Raw genomic sequence first — 19,689 nt, 5'->3', positions numbered from 1 at the left:
AGCCTGGCATTCAAGTTCCTAAGTGCTATGGACCCAACCCACTTTTCTGGCTTATGCCTCTTCCCTTTCTTACCAGTGTTTGTTTCTCAGGAAAACCTGTACCTTTCTGCTTTTCCTGAACACCTGACGATGCCCTCCTTCATTCATGTCCTCCTCCCCACTTACTCCCTATCTTTCAGAGCCCATCGTCAATGCCCCTTCTTTCCTGAAGGCTTTGCTGATCTCCCCATGGGAGGGACCTCTCTCTCCTCAAAACTCCACAGCTCTAAGTGTGCGCCTCTTTCCGGCTTTTATCTCCTGTTTACAGTAGATCAATCATTTCAGCCCAGGGCACCTGGGCCCCAGCAGTTCATAAAGCTAGTGATGGAGGTCCTTGAACTCTTTTTATTATCTCCAAAAGCCTAAAAGACATGGACACATTTGCAGACCTTGCACAGTTAGCAATGATAAGGCTGAGGAGGCGAACTCATGCATCGCCTCTTTGTTTTGGGCTGCAATGATATCAGTGTGGTACCACTGGCTATCTCCTGCTAATAAGATGCTGGGCCAGGCAGGGAAAAATGCTTTAGATTAGTTAAAAGGGGGAGGGGAGGAACAAACTAATGACTACTTAATACATGTAGTTGGTTTAATTGACAAATCTTTTAAACATAAGGCCTTCAGAGGGGAAGACAAATAATACCTTGACCATATATGCACTTGACCTATCCCATCTACTAACTTACAACCTCAGGACAGAGAATAGAACTGAGTCCTCCTCATCTTTGGTCTCCAGGACTGGGTACAGAACCTGGCACATGGCAGGGGGGCAGGGAAGGGAGGGTGAACTTGGCAATTACTGAATAGAACAGAATCAAATAAAAAGGGCAAATGGGCCGGGCACAGTGGCTCACGCCTGTAATCCCAGCACTTTGGGAGGCCAAGGCAGGCAGATCACAAGGTCAGGAGATCGAGACCATCCTGGCTAACATGTGAAACCTCGTCTCTACTAAAAACGCAAAAATTAGCCGGGCGTGATGGTGGGCACCTCTAGTCCCAGCTACTAGGGAGGCTGAGGCAGGAGAATGGTGTGAACCCGGGAGGCAGCGCTTGCAGTGAGCCGAGATCGTGCCACTGCACTCCAGCCTGGGCGACAGAGCAAGACTCCGTCTCAAAAAAAAAAAAAAAAAAAAAAAAAAGGGCAAATGGTCTCTTCCCCTACAGATTTTATTTTATTTTTTTGAGACAGTCTCACTCTGTCACCCAGGCTGGAGTGCAGTGGCACGATCTCGGCTCACTGCAACCTCCGCTTCCCGGGTTAAAGTGATTCTCATGCCTCAGCCTCCCAAGTAGCTGGGATTTCAGACGTGTGCCACCGTGCCTGGCTAATTTTTCTATTTTTTTTTTTTTTTTTTTTAGTAGAGACGGGGCTTCGCCATGTTAGCCAGCTTGGTCTCAGACTCCTGGCCTCAATCCTCCCACTTCAGCTTCCCAAAATGCTAGGACTACAGGCGTGAGCCACTGCACCTGGCCTCTTGCCCTATAGACTGAGAGCTCTCTTTTTATCACCTGGAAATGAAGAAACAGGCCATGTAAACCCACAGACATTCCATGTCCGCTTCAGGATGTGGTGGGGGACAGTCCTGTTTTGTATACAGCAGACACCCCCCAGCAAGGTGGGCTGCTGCGAAGGGGCAGGGGTCCCCAGGGTCTGAATCCAGCTCCCCGCTCTGTGTCACAGGTCCCCTTCCCTTGCCCCTGCACAGCTGCCCCAGCTGTCAGGGTGCCCCCAAGAGGCATCCACAAACTGTGGTGCCTCTCCACCCCGATCCTCCCCCCAGCTGCTCTGAAACACATCAAATATCATTTCCATAAGAAACAGCAACTTGAGTGTAATTACGCTGTCAGAAATTGGGCTCAGTGCTGTGATTAGAGCTCCCATCTTCTGTTCAAGGGGCAGCCTGTGAGTGCTTAGAGCCGGGGAGGCACCCCAGGGAGCTGCAGCTGGGAGCCCGGGAGAGCCCACTTACCAGGATGGTGGTGACGACCAGGGTGGTGTTGAAGAGAGTGTCCGAAATGTTGGAGGCATAGAGGCGGCTGTCCATGCTGAGGCCCTCTGCCACGTGCCACTGGCCGATCTGAGGAGACCAACGGAGAGGACTGGGAAGAAATGGTGGCCTTCAGGGCTGGAAGGAGCCAAGAGACTGACCTCTGCCTCCGGCTGTGCTGCATGTGAGCAGGGAGGGGTGTGGAGTACGGAGCAGGGGACTGGACTGCAGCAGGGAGACTATTACCCAGGGTTGGGGGGCTGAGGGAAGCGGGGGCTGTAACAGGGAAGAAAGAAATAAAGACGTGGGGGAGAGGTGGGAGAGGAAAATGGAGAAATAAATCAGGAACGAATGCAGTTTGGTGAAGTTCTCTCACACAGAAAGGAACGGAACATGTGGAATCACATTATTTTGGGGCAGGGATGGGCTGTAGAGCTTTTTTGATCCGGCCTGCCTTCAATCATTTCTGAGTATCAAAATAAGAATGAGAAGGCTATACTGGAGAGAACTGTGTCCTTTGATAAATGTTTGCTGGATGGCTGAATGAATGAATGAACTTCAACAGGTCTAGTCCAGATTGACTCATTTACTGGCTGTGAGAACACAGGCAAGTTATTCACGTCTTTCAGAGCCCTAGTTCCCCATCTATCAATGGGGATGGTAATGCGTGTCCTGCCTTCCTGGAGCTTCTCATGTATGTGCCAGTGGGTGTTCCATTATTTACCCAGACCCAGGAACACAGATCTCAACAATGAAACCTTAGAAAAGTTACTGAACCTCTCTGAGCATGTTTCCTCACCTATAAAATGGGGATAATAATAGAAACCTCATTGGGTCATTGTAAGAATGTATTTAACCTGGCATTCAATACATGCTGCTCTCCTTCCACGTTGTCTTTTGTTTTCTCTCTCTATTGTGTTTTGTTTCATTTATTCTGTTTTTATTTTATTGTGATAAAAACACTTAATATGAGACATACTTTTTTTTTTTTTAAGAAGGAGTCTTGTTCTGTCACCCAAGCTACAGTCCAGTTGTGCGATCTCGGCTCATTGCAACCTCTGCCTCCTGAGTAGCTGGGATTACAGGTACCTGCCACTGTCCCCAGCTAATTTTTGTATTTTTGGTAGAGATGGGGTTTCACCATCTTGGCCAGGCTGGTCTCAAAACTCCTGACCTCATGATTCACCCGCCTCAGCCTCCTAAAATGCTGGGATTACAGGCATGAGCCACTGCGCCCGGCCGAGATGTACTCTTTACCAAGTTTTTACACGTACAATATATTACTGTTGGGTGTCTCATTGTCTCAAAGACCACCAGGTGAAAAAAATCCACAACTTACTCAGTTCTTCACTCTGGAAAGTTACCTAAACCTAAACTCAACAGCAATGAGGTTTCAGATTGCTTGTTTTTCCCAATGGATCTCTCTTTTTAATTTTTTTTTTAAAATAAGAGATGGGGTCTTATTATGTTGCCCAGGATGGTCTTGACCTCCTGGACCCAAGTAATCCTCCTGCCTTGGCCTCTCAAAGTGCTGGGATGATAGGCGTGAGCCACTGCACCTGGCCATAACTCTTTTTATACATATAAAAATACACACACACATCTCTAGATACATCAAATCCCAATATATCTCTACTAACTGGAGCCCCTGGCAAATCATTGCTGACGCTGAGTGTTTTTAGGTGGGCAGACAGGAGAGACGGCTGGCTAAAAACCCAGTGAAACGCACACACCCTTCTCTGCCAGGCTTCTGCAGGCAGCAGCAGCAGCTTCCCTGGAAGGCCCACAGGAGTTCCACAGACGCCACGCAGTTCTACTCCGCAGAGCTGGGCCCTGGGTTCTTTCACGGAATTTCCAGCAACAATAAAGACATGTTGCACCCTTTTCCGCCGCTCCCACCCTATGGGGGCCAGAGGATTGAGAGTGAGAGGGAGCAGCTCCCTGCCTTCACAGTCTGGAGAAGGTGGAGCGTGTGGACGGCAGGGTCAGCCAGGCCCATCCCCGACCATCAGCTGGGAGCTCTCATGGGCCTCCAGTTCCAGGCAGGAGCCTTATGGTCTCTACAGTTGGGGCTTTCATGTGGAAAAGGGGAGATGACCAAATGCTCCCGTCCATGCCCTGCAAGAATGCCACCTGGAAAAGGGTGGGCAGCTGTCCCCATCTCTGCAAGGGCAGCATGGTTCTGTGCGTGTTCACATTCCTTTGCCGTTTACAAGCAAGGCCTCATACACATCCATACATCAAGCCCCGTTTTACAGATAAGGAAACGGAGGCCAAAACAAAACAGCCCACCCAACTTGCCTGAGGTCACAGAGCCTGTCAGCTGAGAGGCCTGAGCTTTAAGCCCTGCACTCTTAAGTACAGATGAATCTTCCCAAGGAAGGCTGCCTGGTCATCCTGTCTGACTCCTCCACCATTCAATTGCACATGCTTGTTTACTTGTGTGTCTCCCCCATGAGCAGCCAGTGTGGCTCAGGACAGCAGGTGCTGGCCTTACTTATGCTTGTACCCTTGCTCTGGGCCTGGCCTTGGGAGTGGGGGGGGACCATTGTCTCAACAGACTGCTGTTGTGGGTGAGGCATGGGAAGAAGGCACTTTCTCTTTCTCTGAGCCCTCCTCTGGCCTTGGGAACTCCTATTGTCTCTTAAAGGGAACAGCCAGGCCATGTTATGGTCCAAGATTGCCCTTCCTCCTCCTCTCTGCAGGGGTGAGGGATGAACTGTTAGGTTTCCAAATGAAAGGGAAAAGGGTAATAGTTACTGGACACCTGATGTGTTCGATGTGTCAAGCCTATCATCTCTGAATTCTCCCATCAACCCTTTCGAGTAGTTACATGCGTTTCTGTTTTAGTTAAGAAGAAACTGAAGCTCAGGGAGGTTTAATGGCTTGCCTAAGGTCCCCTGGCTGGCAGGTGTAGCACGGGATTGAACCTAGATCTGTGACTCCTAATTCTGTGATCTTTCCTGTTTCTGCTGCTGTCTCTTAGGGTGGGGATACGAATGTGCCCTTCACTTAAGCAGGCCAGGCTAACTAGGGAATGGCTTCTAGGGCCCCCACCATGCATTAAGTCCAAATACATAGCTTTCTTCTCCTTGGCCTCGACACGCCACAAAGCCAGGTGAAATTATTGTCCTCAAAGAGGCTCAGTTTCCCTGTCTGAAAAATGGATAGAATTGGTCCCCAGTGGTCTCCTAGGTTGGGAGGGGCTATATTGAGGCAGAAAGAACAGAAAAAGCAATTGGGCTAGATGTCAGCACTGGGATGTCTGGAACAGGACTGAACTCCTTAGAGTCCTTTCTGTCATCCTAAACCTCAGACAACAGAGCCAGTAAGGCCTCAGCTCTCTGCTACCCCCGTTCCCACCTCCACTGTTCTCAAGGGGTCTAATCCTCACTAACCACTTGTTCAAAGAAGCCCCAGCCCCAGACTCCTTGGTCTTCCCCAAGCCACGAGACAGGTAAAAGCCAGAGCCAGATCCAACACCCTGAACTACGCGCCCTCCCCGCTCCCTCCTCTGGGGACACAGCAAAGAGACTAATTAGCCCCCAAGCTCCAGTCAGGAAACGAATCCCCCACCCACCCTCCCACTAGCCCCCAAGAAATTAATAAACTCATCAGATCCAACAAAGCGGCTTGGCAGCCATTATCCAGTGCAATCTAATTGCAGAAAGGCAGTGGGAGGGAAAGGGAGATTCAGAGCCAGGCGCCCTGGGATACAGGCTAATTGCCCCACCCACTGGGCACCCTCGAAGCCACACACGTGCCAGAAGTGGGCAGGAGATACAGCTCTTTCATCACTGACAATCTGTGGCTCTGCCTCCAGCCAAATCCCTTTGCTCCACCCCGCTGACACCTGCCCCCCAAGCCTCCTGTAGGAACAGCTGTTTTGTAAGCCGCTTCCACATGCCCACATGTGCAGGCTTGATTTTGCTTCAAATAATGTCTCTCCTTGGCTCCCTCTATACTTTCTGTCTTGCACTTGCTCTGCCTTTCCACCGTTTAGAGGCCCCAGGGGTTGCAGTGGAGGAGGAGAAGGTATGGATTTGGACAGGGCCACTGCTAGCCTACATACAGCATCTTAATACCAATAAGAAAAAAGCACCCCTCTGGGCTGAGGTGGCCCTGCCAGAGCACCCTCGGAATGCAGAGTTCGAGCTGGACTTCATCCCTGGGCGCTGCACAACCAGAGCCACTGATGCAAAGTTGGAGAGGAGTTTAACCTGGCTTCCTGCTGAAGGGCTGTGTGAAGTTGGGTAAGTTAGTGAATCCCTCTGAGCCTGTTTCCCCCATCTATAAAATGGGGACGAAAATAGTAATTATTACCTCATAGGGTTCTTTTTTTTTTTTTTTTTTTTTGAGACGGAGTCTCGCTGTGTCGCCCAGGCTGGAGTGCAGTGGCCGGATCTCAGCTCATTGCAAGCTCCGCCTCCCGGGTTTTTACGCCATTCTCCTGCCTCAGCCTCCCGAGTAGCTGGGACTACAGGCGCCCACCACCTCGCCCGGCTAGTTTTTTGTATTTTTTAGTAGAGACGGGGTTTCACCGTGTTAGCCAGGATGGTCTCAAACTCCTGACGTCGTGATCCGCCCGTCTCGGCCTCCCAAAGTGCTGGGATTACAGGCTTGAGCCACCGCGCCCGGCCACCTCATAGGGTTCTTAAGATTAAGGGAGATGGTGTATGGGCAAAGTACTGTGTCAACCCTTATTAGTTTTTAATACCATTGCCCAAGGCGGAAGGTGGAATCTCCCGTGTGCTCTGCGAAAGGTTTCACACTATGGGCTTTAGTTGATTAGGCAGATGAGGCTGGTGTCTCAAAGCATAGTTCCCAGAAATGCAAATTATCTTCTTCTCTGAGATGGACATTTAAAAACCAAAATGAAAAATGAAAACAAATGCAAATTCTTGGGCCCCACCCCAGAATGACTAAATCAGAAATTCTAGGAGTAGGGTAGGCTGCGTTAGAGCAGAGCAGAAAGACCAACTCAGATGACAAACGGGATGACAGCGAAGGGCTAGGGTGCAGAGATTAACAGTGCTTCAATGCCTGCCCACGGTCAGTTAGGAAATGTTACAAACTGGCTCTCCTGGGAAGAAAAAAAAAAGGCTCTGATGTGTAGCATTTGCCAGTTTCTGTGATGTAAACACACCCACTATGGCTGATTTAAAGCTGCCAACATGATGTCACCAAGCACAGAGCTGGGAACGGATGTGTGCAACGGACTCCTGCAGGCTGGGGCGAGCCGGCTCTAGCACTTGACTGCTGCCCGCTATACTCACACGGGCTCTGTGCTGGGCACTAGAAGGTCGTGCATACTAATCCCATTGCCACCCCACTGTATTCAGAAGGAAAGCAGGGTCCAGATACGTTAATAATTTACCTAAGTCGCAGAGCTGGTGAGGAGAAAAAATAGGACTCAAAACAAGGTCAGTGGCTGCTTAATTGGTTTCACAATATTTAAAACAAATGTGTAGTCCTTCTACCTACAGATTCTTAATGCCATTACAAGAAACATTTTATGATAGGAGTGCTTAGACAAATATTAAAACGTAGGTAAATATAATCAATATGGGATGTGTTTGCACGTACACAACGTGTATCATTTACCCAGCATCCCCAAGAGACACAGGTGGATATAAATTAATAATGATCTTGCTCCTTAAGCATTAAAATTTCGGAGAGTTTAATTATTTATTCAAAACCATTGTTTCCAAAACTCCTTTCTAAAGGAATTATTACGTTCCTCTGTCCTCTTGAACAGGGAGCCTGTCTACCTTAATATGCAGTGTTATCATTACCAAGCCAGTTATTACACTGTGCCATGATACAGTGCTACCCTTGGGGTTACTGAAATGTGGAGGGCCACTGCCTGCAGTTCTGCACTTTTATAAGTTAATTTGTCTGCTTCTCATAGTGTCTGTTTCTTTTCTCACTGTGAGCCATCACTTCTTGCTCCTATTAGGACTGCTGTCTCTGAGCCTCTGTCTTTGCAGGACCCCTGGGTAGAGCAGCTAAGGACCAAGCTTGAAAGAAATGTAAGGAGAGCCTAGACAAGGGGGCTGATGGGGTCACAGGGCTGTAGTGAATGGTTCTGTGGCATCGGTAGGGGCTACCCATAGTTCTTTGGAAAGGTGATGACTGCACAACTGAATGAGTGTCAGGGACTTGGATTTGGTCTGTTGCGTGACCCCAGGTCAACATAAGCAAACTCGTCACTTGTGCAGCAATGCACGACAGAAAGTCCTGCACCCAGGGGCCAGAACCACAGGGGCCCTCTGCTGCTTCCTGACAGAGGCTGCAGTGTGTTACCTGGCATTAGGAGACCCGCATTAGTACCTGGTACTATGGCCACAGGTGGGTGACCCTGAACAAGTCAGTTAACTTCCTCGAGCCTCACCCCTCCCCAGCCTCCACCCTAATCAAAATCCCCACTGACCTTGCCTGGGACTAGAATCCACTCTGGGCCTCTCTATTCTGTTCTTCACACAGCAGCAACCGTTGTCACTACCAAATCTCACATACATGCCAGTCCCTGCTTTTGTTTACCTTCAATTGTTTACCCTTCAATTGTTTACCATGTTGGTAAACAATTAAAACCCTTCAGTTGTTTACCATGTTGGCTCAAGGATAGAGACCAAACCCCTTACCATGGCCTGCAAAGCCCCAAGTCTTTCCTTTGCCCACTCTCCACTCTCCATCTTCTTCTCATGCTCTTTGGTCCAGCTTTACCTGTGCTGCAGCCACAGCTACCGTCTTCCTGCGTCCAGTGCGACAGGCTCCTTCCCGCCACAGCCTTTGCACATGCCATTCCCTGTCTGGAACTCTCCTTGCCACATGAACCCCTGCCCCACAGGCCCTTTCAGCTAGTTTAGGAGTTGGCAAATCCTGGACTACATGTGGAATCCAGCCCACTCCCTATTTTCTGAAATAAAGTTTCATTGGGACGTAGCCCCACCCCTTCATTTGTGCGTGTGACTGCTTTCCTCTACAACAGCAGATTCGCTCACAGCCATGTGACCTGCAAAGTCTAAATATTTATCATGTGGACCTTCATAGAAAAAAAATTTGCCAAATCTTGATCTACTTTACATCTGTTAATCCCCTCAGGCTTCAGCTCAAAGGTCCCTTCCTCCAGGAAGCTTTTCCTTGCTAATCCCTCAAAGTCAAGACTCCTCCCAGAACCACGTTCTTTTCCTTCCAAACCTTCATGGATGTGACTATTGCTTATGGCCTATCTTTCTTACTAGATAATAAGCTTCACGAGAGTAGGGATCATGGCCAGCTTTGCCTGCCCTTTTATCCCGAGTCTGGCACAGTGCCTAGCTTATCACAGATGTTCTATAAAATCAAGTTAAGTGAATACACCAGGAACACTGCCTATAGTATCTCATTTAACCTTCAGCCTATCTTTAAGAGGGAGTTATTTTGTACTCATTTTACAGATCTTAAACCTCTTGAATCTCAGCAAGGTTAGGTCACGAATGTCCCCAAAGTCACATGCTGCTAAGTACCAAGATGGGGATATAAACCCGTGCTTTCCGCATCCCCAAAGCATGTGCTCCTAACCACTGTGCTATTTTGTTTTAGAGTCAAGACAGCGATGGGAACAGGCATAGCACAGTGCCTGGCGTGTAAGCAGGAATGAAATGAACTTTGCCAAGTCCTTTCCTCTCTCTGTGACTCGGATTCCTTCCAGGCTGCAGTCAGTGAGCCCTCAGGCCCTTTCCTGTAGACCAGTCCTGGAGGCCCATGGGCTCACCTGGGTGTCATCCCTGGGACCTGCAGGCCCTGCCGCGGAGGGGAAGCCCTGGCAATCCTGCCTGCTCACAGCTCTCACTCCTGCCTAGAATCACACAGGGCTGTCATTTTGCCACGTTGTTCCCTCTCAAGTAGGTAAAAAGAGATTCATTTTTAAAGCCTCGAGGGATTTCCTCACATCTTTGCCTGCATCCGTGGGTGTGCACGCAGCACTATAACATTTAATATTTTATGTACATTTAGACGATTGTTCTTTGCACTCAGCGCTGCCAGGATCCAGCTTCTTCTAGGGAGGCCACCGTAACCCCAAGGCAGGATAAGTCCTTCGGCTTCAGACTCCGGTTTTGCAAACACTTATTGATCACCTTTGCTTTCTGGGCACTCAGCCATGTGCTCTGCTTACATAAATTTCCTTGATTCTGCACAAGAACCTTGTTATTATTCCCACCTGAGAAATGTAGGCTTAATGGAGGTACTTCAGACAACAATAATAATGCTTAATGTAGCCACTTTCATACCAGTTTCTGTTGAATAAATGAATGAATGAATGAAAGTGAGACTCAGAGATGTCAAGCAACTTGGTGACGGTCACACAGTTACCAGGAGATTAAACTGAGATTGGAACTTAGGTTCTATTTATTACTATACCATCTGGTTGAGTTAGGACAGGTGTATGTTGTCTTGACCTTCAAACCTGGGCCTTCCCACATTCCTCTCTGATCGTCATGAACTTGTTTACTGAATACAGCCCTGAAGGGAGTCACTTCAAAGAGCCCATATGAGTGATCCTGACCAGGGCCCACAGTGGTTGCTTAGGAGCTAGCTTGGCACAAGGGGATTCAGGGGGTACAAGAGGACCCACATTGTTTTTCCCTCCTCTCCCATGCGTAAGCTGTATGAGCTGGGGTAAGGTATTTAACCTCTCTGAATCTTCTCCATCTGAAAAGAAATGAATCTGCCTACCCATAATACAGCGTTGTTGTTGTTGATAAGCAACTGAGATAATGTACATGATGGCCCTTGATGAGCCACAATAAGCCATGGGAACATAAGGTAACAGTACCATTTAACAGTACCATTGTGTATTTGGTGGGAATGGAGCTGGCCAGAAGTCAGGAGATTTGGGTTCAAGTTCCACCCTGCAACTTACTACATGGTCTTGGGAAGTTGATTTTGCTACCTGTAAGATAAAAATAGCTCCCCTTCCCTTCTCCCCTTATTAGGATGATCTGAGGCAATTACAGATGTGGCAAAAGTCTCAAGGCCTATTCAAATGCAAGCTCTGACGGGGTGCAGTGACTCATACCTGTAATCCCAGCATTTTGGTAGGCCAAGGCAGGCAGATTACCTGAGGTCAGGAGTTCAAGAACAGCCTGACCAATATGGTGCAACCCCATCTCTACTAAAAACAGAAAATTAGCCAGGTGTGGTGGCACATGCCTGTAATCCCAACTACTCCGGAGGCTGAGGCAGGAGAATCACTTAAACCCAGGAGTTGGAGGTTGCAGTGAGCCAAGACAGTACCATTGCACTCCAGCCTGGCCAACAAGAGTAAAACTCCATCTCAAAAAAAAAAAAAAAAAAAAAAGAGAAAGAAAAGTAAGCTCTTTCTATTTTATTCTATTTCAGATCCTTGTTCTCTAGGGACATCCAAAGTCAGATGAACCATAACCAATGACTTTTTTTTTTTTTTTTTTTTTTCACTCTCAGGTTCAGGGTACTAAGTTGAAGTTCTCACTAGGAAAGATGCATATTAATAATCTATTTGTGGCTTCATGAGTGCACAGAAATGATTTTGACATATGGGCCAGAAAAGTGACATTCAGGTGAAAACACTATGGCCAGGGATCCCAGGAATAAACTGAGTTTGTTAGAGTTTCAAAGTCTCTTACATTATATACGTCTGTACTTTGAAATAAAACCAACTAAAAAGGTCTGTAATATTAGCCTCTGTGGTGAACACCTTGGCATGAAGGAGTAAATGCTTACTGCATTTAAATCTAATATCTCCAATCATAAAAGTTTCATTTACAGAGGAGACTGAGTCATGAGTAAGCAAGAGCCCAACTGAGTCCCGGAGTGGGTGATCTGGGGAACAAAGGGAGTTGGCCAAAGGCTGCATTCTAGTAGCAGAGGGAACCATCAAATGTGTGCTTGTGCAGAATAATGCTGAAAATTCAGGATCAAAAGAAAGCAATGGTAAATGCCAAGGGTAAGAGATCAAAAACAAGTCCAGGGAAGGCTGAGAAGACTCGACATCAAGTGAACCCTAACTGGGCTTTATTAAGCCCGCAACTCAGTTGGTCCAAGGCGGTATTTTGTTAAACTGTGGGTTGCAACCCATTAGTGGGCCATGAAATCAATTCAGTGGGTCAAGACATGCATTTTAAAAAGCAAATCTATACCTAGAATAGATCAGGGTGTAATGCACATAGCAGGGGTAACTTGTTTCACAAGCTTTGGTTTCAGTTACATATAGATGGATGTTTATGTGCATCCTGAATTGCAACCCCAATGTAAGTCATGCTCAAGAAGTGTGCAAGTGCTTGGCATAAGACATTTGGACACTCTCTCTGTTCACTACTCTATCATCAGCCCTTAGCCGAGTACCTGGAACATAACTGGTTCTCAAGAAATATATATTTTTTGCATCAATGAACTCCTAGTCCTGGTCACTTGTTATAACTGAAGGACTAACTACAGTATAAGAAAATTATACAAGCTAAGACTTTTGAACACTAACCATATGCCAAGTACTGGACTAAAGGTTTTGTATTTGTCATTTCATTTAATCTTCCCAACCACATTACAAGGGAAATACTGCCATCATCCCTGTTTTACAGATAAGAAAACTGAGGCTCTGAGAGGTTGGATTTCTTGCCCAAAGCTCCATAGTTAATGCAGATTCAAACCCAGGCAGGTCCGCTATGCTACTAGATATAGATACTAATAGATATAGATACTAATACTAATAGATATTAACTATATTGGGTTGGGACTATATAGTTAAACATTTAGTAAACATTCGAATCCTTATCCTTTATCCATTGTCATTTGCCGCAAGCGTTCCTGCCTGAGACCCCATATCCCTGAAGGTGGCCTTTGCTGTCCCTTGTCTTTGATTCTGAGTTACGTACTTAGAAGAGGATACATAAATAAAGCTTGAGGAAAGGGAGGCTGGGCGGCAGTGAAATAAGCAGAGTGGGAGTTCTGGCTTCCCAACCAGCTCTGCCATCTACCACAACCACCTCTGGGTGGCCCCATTCAGGCTCCTCACACTCCCCTTCCCCTGGGGTTTCCCAGTCATCCACCAGGTTTCAGCCTGAATGTCACCCCTCAGGGAGGCCCCTCCCAGTCTTCTGTCTCCATCAAGATCCACGTCACAGACTTGTGCATAGTGCCCTGAACTACTGCTTTGTAGCACTCATCACATTCGAAATCATATAGGTATTTAGGTAATTATTTGTTTCACACCCCTCTCCTGTACCAGAGTGAAGAGACTCTGTCTTGTTCACTATCATATGCCCAATACCTTGCATGAAATTGGCACTTGCTACATATTGGCTGGATGCATGAATAAATTCCGCTTTGTGGCTCCAGCTTCCAGGGAAGTGCCTGGCCTAAAAGGGTGCTCAATAAATATCTGTTGAATTGAATTAGAAAGTTCCTTTGGGCAAGTCATTTCTTTTGATCTTTAGTTATCTTACCTATAAAAGAAGGATATAGGCTTGCCCCTTCCAGTTCAAACAGGAATTCCTGAAAATGCTGGGTATATTTATAAAGTGAGGTAAATTTGCAAAGTGACTTGGGGCAGAGCCTGAGAGAGACAGGTTTATTCTTTTTTACTTTTGTGAGTGTCAGCAGCTCTCGTCTGAGCAGTTGTCTGAGCAGGCAGCCCCAGAAGGCCTCAGACAGGTGACGGTAGGAGGCGACGGGCAGCACTGCTTCCCTGGCATGAAGGTGAAGCAGGTGGCCACCGACATGAGGGATACAAGGAAGTCTCCTCTCCAATCTGCCACAAAACAGCTCCATGAAATGAAGGTAGTGACGGGAAGGGTGGAATAGATGTGTGGAACCAAGAAACACAACTAAGGAAAAAGGAAAAAGGCTTTAGAAAGAAAGATTTCTGCCCAATAGATAGAAGAACTTTCTAAGAATAAGAGCGTTCCAAGATGGAATATACTGTTCCTGTATGAGTTCCCTGACACCGGAGGCACTCAAACAGACTCTATGATAATCCATTTGCCAGAATCCAAGCAGCCAATTAGAGTGCTGGCCTAGAAGACCTTTATTATTCTTTTTGACCCCAGGAATATAAGATCTGGATTCTACTTCTGCATCAGGGGAACCAGGAGAAAGGCAGGACATCAATAGGAAATGAAGCCCTTGCTCATTTTGAGAAAACAGGAGAACAGCAGTATGGGGCAGTGAACGCAGAGAAAAGGCCATTGTAGGAAAACTTCAGCTACTCATACGTTTGCTCATTCCTGGTCTTCTCTCCTGGCTGAAACTCACTACAGGTGATTCTCATTATTCATGGTAGTTCTGTTCTATAAAGTTGCCACAAACACTGAATTAGGGAATACTGAACCATTTTTGTTCCTATGGGAAATACAGGGCTAGGTTCCTGTGAGCCTCTGGTCACACTGTTTTCTTCAATCAATCAATCAATCACTTTGTTTTACATGTGTTGCTGTTTGCAGACACCTCGCTTAATATATATTGTTGATGCATCTACATTAAACAACAGCAAGCCCACTCAGCCAGAATGCAGCTTACCTAACACATGTGCTTTCACTGGAAGGTACATCACTGTTCTTGTAGGTAGGAACACTAGATAGCAGTTCAGCACTATGCTTAGGGGTCATTTTAAACAGAAACATTGCCAAGAAAAAGTACAAAACTAGACAAGATGTGGCATGCAGTGGACTGTGAGAAGGACACTTGTTTACAGTATGAGAGCTGAAAAAAGAAGACATGGTGCAGCCTTGTTCAGCCTCAGCTGGGAACGTGCACATCGGTGATTCCAATTTTTTGCTGCTCTGTGCATGTCTGCAAAAGCACTGTATTGATTTGGGGGTTACAAATAGATTTTAGCAAGTAGTCGAATTTGCAAACATGGAATCCACAAATAATGAGGATCAACCGTACTTGTCTGCTCTCGAATGTGAAGCTTGTGCCAAGACCTGCCCAGACTTCCATCCCTAATCCCCAGTGTCTGGCATAGGAAGCAGAATTTGGTCTAGCCCTCACTGCTCCTCCTGCCAAAGAGAATAAAAGCACATTGGCTGTTCTCAGAGATTCCAGTGACAGCGAAAATAATAGGGCAGGAGTGGAGCTCAGTCCACCCCAGTCAGCTCTGACTAAAAATGCCACCCCCGAATGATGTTTGTATGAACTTAATAGACTTCTCACCTAGCTCATGGTTTCTGAAGTTAAATTTCCCAGAGATGAGCTGTGAGGATGCTCAGATCTTCTTTCTTTTTGGACAGAAGCACTAAGTGATTTCAAGAATTTCTGTTGCTGGCAAGGAGTGGTGGCTCATGCCTGTAATCCCAGCACTTTGGGAGGCCAAGGCACGCAGGTGACCTGAGGCCAGGAGTTCGAGATCAGCCTGACCAACATGGCAAAACCCCATCTCTACTAAAATGCAAAAATTAGCCGGCTGTGGTGGCAGGCGCCTGTAATCTCAGCCACTTAGGAGCCTGACGCTGGAGAATCGCTTGAACCCAGGAAGTGGAGGTTGCAGGGAGCTGAGATCGTGCCATTGCACTCCAGCTTGGGCAACAAGAGTGAAACTCCGTCTCAGAAAAAATAAAAAATAAAAAAAAGAATTTCTGTTGCCTACATCACAACTTCCTTTTCTTTTCTTGCATAGTCGAAAATCTCACAGACTCCCTTGTAAACATTTTGGGGGACGATCACATTGGCCTTCCTCAAATTGCCATGTGTGGAGTGCATGGCGGGATCCGCCAACATGAGGACACATCTGCACACCCTGCTCTCACCTCCAGGAAGCTAGAAGGTATTTCGAATTAGCTGCTGAGGAAAGAATGTATCAGAGAGCTCAGGCATGCTGGAGATTTTTCATCGTACAAGAAAATTACTGCCAAAGAACATGACACAGGCAGGCTATGCCTGGCTTCATTTGTTAAACGCACCAGGTGGAGAAGGATCTTGGGAAAGCTGGTTGTATTAATAACAAAACTTTGCGCTCTGAGTGGCAGATGCCAACTGAACTCATGATTTTAATGAAGTGCCTGGGTGGAAGGAAGCCAGTTACTCGCTGTCCTTCTGGAACTCAGGACATTGAAGTCAGCAGAATGCTGGAGGGCAGGGGAGGACACAAGTTCTGAGCTTTCTGCGAGGCCTGAGCATGGCCCGGCTCTGCCCCTGGCTGGAAGCTGGCTCGCAGCATGCAGCTAGCATGTGCGCAGGCCTTGCTGTGCTCTGGCTACATGGGGAATTTTTAGTTTTGGGGTTGTCAGCAGCGCTTGTCTGAGCAGGGCTCTGTCAGGCAGGCCTTTGAGGTGCTGGGATTCTCATAGGAGTGGTATCACAGCTTCTGCTTCCCTAGGCTTCACACCCAACCAGAGCCACTGCCAGGTGGAAGCAGCAAGGCTGCCACATTAGAGAGTGGAAAAAGGAGGGGTCAGGGATGGAGGAAGGAGAGAGGCAGGGGAGGCAGAGGCTGTGGGGAGGCCGTCCTGAAGCCCCGAGTGGCCAGCCTGGTAGAGCTGGTGTGCGTCCTATCTGGCTGGCACGGGCCGGTCTTTGTGTGGTTACAGCCAGAGTGACCTGGCCCTGGGCATCTTGCTAGACCTCGCTTTGTTCTTCTCTCTGCCCTGAGGCACAGTAGAAGCGAGATTCTGGGAACACCACACACAAAGGTAGACAGATACATAGATAGTCATCTCTGCGTGAGATGACAGAACTAAAATTTGCAAATATAGTAGAATCCTCAAGAACAGCTATAAACAATGTTTCATTTTGCTCTCACAATAATTTTATGATGCACATAAAGCAGATATGATGATGATCACCATCCCTGCTTGACTGAGAAGGAAACTGAGAAACAGAAAGCTAGAACAGAAACGGAGAGAGCTGGGACTCTGCCCTGAGCCTCTGACCATGAAGCCTTATGCTCTTCCCAGTGCCCCACACTGCCTGCTGCTGAATGTGGCTCCCTCACCTCCCTGGATCCACCTTCATTCTTTCCCCAGGCCTGCCTGCCTGCAAACCCCACACCTCTGGCCCGTGGCCTGGCCCACCTCCCATCAGAGCTGACTGACGCAGGCTGCTTCCTGAGACCGAATTAGCAGGTCCGCCTCTTCCGCTCTTCCAGGCATGAGCTGGCTGAAGAGGCACGGAAGAGTCATTGGGAACTGGCAAACTTCCCCAGACTGATCTCAGGCAGAAGCGTGATCGGGCACATTATAAGAAATACATTTAAAATGCAGCACTTTAAAACCTTGTTCTTCTGCCCAAAAGCGGCCCCCAGCTCGAAAATTTAAGTAGCTCTAATTTGTTTGCCGGCTGATGTGTGAATAAGCTTCTGCAGTCAGTGAATTTCCCATCAGAGCTGATAAGCAGGAAGTCCCTGTGCTTTGGGAGAAAGAACCAGACTTATGTGGGCCAGGAAGGCAGGAGAGAAAATGCCCTTCAGGTTACACCCTGCCAAAGCCAGCTCATCTGCCCCTTGACCGTTGTCCCTGGAGTGGACAGGAGAGCCTGAGTCACTCATAGGAGAAAGTATTTCAGAGCCTTTGAGCGAAGTAGGGGAGCACTGTTCCTGGACGATGGCAAGAAATGGAAAGGGGGAAGATATCAGTGATTGGAGGGGCCTTCTGCTTCAATTTTCAAATTCCAGTTGTCAGCGGGGAGCTTTGTCATATGAAATCTCTCTTGAACAACGTGGCGAACAGTAGCTTTACAGAACTCTCACGACAAAATCCTCAGGTCCCCAGGGCTCTGGTGTCCCCATTGGCTATGAGCTCCTTAGGGCCTGGACAGCACATCTGTGTGCCCCCTGCACACCTCCCCAGGGCCCAGGGAGGTGGGCTGTGCACACACCAGTCCCTTGTTCACTCCTGTCTTCGCTCTCCAAGCCTGCCCTGAGCACCACTCTCAGCTGGCTCAGGGAGCCCCCAGCACTGAATAATAGTGTGAAAAGTAGAGGGAGCACATACATGGAGCTCTGGACCGGTGCTTGCAGGAGCTGGGGGTTAGGGAAGCCTCACTGAGCTGAGTTTTGGAGACGTGAGTAGGAGTAGCCAGGTGAGGCATGGGAGTGGGTATGGGTGCACTGGCACGGGCATGTGAGAGAGCCTGGCATGCCTGATTGCCACAGCACCTAGTATTGCTGCAGCAGAGTCGGGAGGGCCAGTGCAGAAAAGGGGACTCGAACGTATGCAACACCCAACACCTGCCATCCTGAAAGCAAATGGGGGCCGCCGAGGGCTTTTCAGCCCAGGAATGACGCTCTCACAGATGTGTTCTCCGGTAGGAAAGATGGACTCGCTGACCTCCAACTCTTAAGAATTTTTGACATTCTATGAGATGTTGTCAACTATTTTAAACCTCATTCCAATTCCCCTTCTCCTGGATCCTTAATTAAAAAGAAGAAATAAGTGACTTCTCAGTAACTTTCAAAGCAGCCCCTCAGCCACCCATCTCTCTTTCTGCTCCCTCCACCCGGATCTGCCGCCTCAAAGTTTCCTCATCAAAGGTAAAGTCACTCCCACTGGCTCTGGGGGAATCGCCTGTCAAGTGGCCTCCCCAGCTGGCCCACAGAGGTCTATTCCCAAGCCGGAGAGCTGGCACTCAAGGCTGCCGATTCCCAACAATCAAAGCCGGCTCCAGCGCTCTGAGCCAGGCTCCGGCAGAAGCAGCTTCAAAGGATCTGCATATTTATGGTAAATTCCTTCCTCAAATTGAAAATGCATTAGATAGTAGCAATCACAGTACTCTCAGAGCTACCTTCCCGCTTCCACCCCGCAACCTGTCTGAGCCTTAATAGTCCTTCTCCTTAGCGCAGAAGGGGCTGGAGCTATGATGGGGTCAGCTCACAATACGAGGGGCTGGGGTCAAGGGCACAGATGCCGGGGGTACCTCTCCATGGACAGTGTGAAATCCTCCTCACTATTCTTCCATGTCATGTGAAGGCAATGTCAGTGCAGAATGTCATCTGACAGGCAGGGCGCTTTGATGGTTTTCTGTTGTTCTAGGTTTGTTTGCTTTTGAAATGGAGGAAGGGGCCTGGGTATGGGGACAGGAGTGGCTCCCACCAGAGAAGCAGGTCTGCTAAAATTCCCACCAGAGCAACAGAAGCTATTTTCCGGAGTTCTTGGCTGCACAGGGTCACGATAAGAAACGCAGCTGCCTTTACGTGACTTCCGAGTGCAGCAAAGCAAGTTCCACCGCTGCCAAGGCAGGGGGATCCCGACTCCCCCGGAAAGGGGGCAGAGCTGCCTCTGTGTGGGCTTCTGTCAGGCAGGATGGCAGGAGAGAAGATTAAAGAGAGGCAGCCTGACCTCCTAGCAACGGGTGGGACCTGCAGAAATTTCAAGGAGTTGGGTTGAATTCTCTGAGCCTTCTAAAGACGACACTGGATCCCTAAGTTCTTGGTTTGCAAGAGTGACTCGGGAAAGTCATTTCATTCATCCTCCTCCTCGGGTTAGAACTCAAATCAGCCCCTTGAAAGCTGGGTTGATATAAGCTTTGGAAAACAAAAGTCTGGCCGTCAGCTCACAAGGCTTATTACTGGCCCTCTCCTTCGCTGCCTTGCCAGTTTCTCCAGCTCTGTAGGAACAGTGTGAAATAAATCTGTGGTCTAAGGAAAGTGTGGCTCAGGTGTAATCTCTGTGAAAAGTTCACAGGAAAAGAACCCTGCGTATCTGGTGGGAGA

At 48.1% G+C, this 19,689-nt stretch overlaps 1 protein-coding gene across 1 annotated transcript in view; it reads right to left on the bottom strand.

The window, feature by feature from the left end:
• Positions 1-19,689, bottom strand: part of GRIK4 (glutamate ionotropic receptor kainate type subunit 4) — a 332,638-nt gene that overhangs the window by 86,694 nt on the left and 226,255 nt on the right. Inside the window, exon 10 of the mRNA XM_028834083.2 lies at positions 2,010-2,117. Within this exon, the coding sequence (XP_028689916.1) occupies positions 2,010-2,117 (108 nt within the window). The remainder of the gene's footprint in view (positions 1-2,009; positions 2,118-19,689) is intronic.

This window comes from Macaca mulatta, chromosome 14 (assembly GCF_049350105.2).
Source record: "Macaca mulatta isolate MMU2019108-1 chromosome 14, T2T-MMU8v2.0, whole genome shotgun sequence".
Lineage (NCBI taxonomy): Eukaryota > Metazoa > Chordata > Mammalia > Primates > Cercopithecidae > Macaca > Macaca mulatta.
The sequence above is the reverse complement of the archived record's forward strand: the minus strand, read 5'-3'. Positions and strand labels throughout refer to the sequence as shown.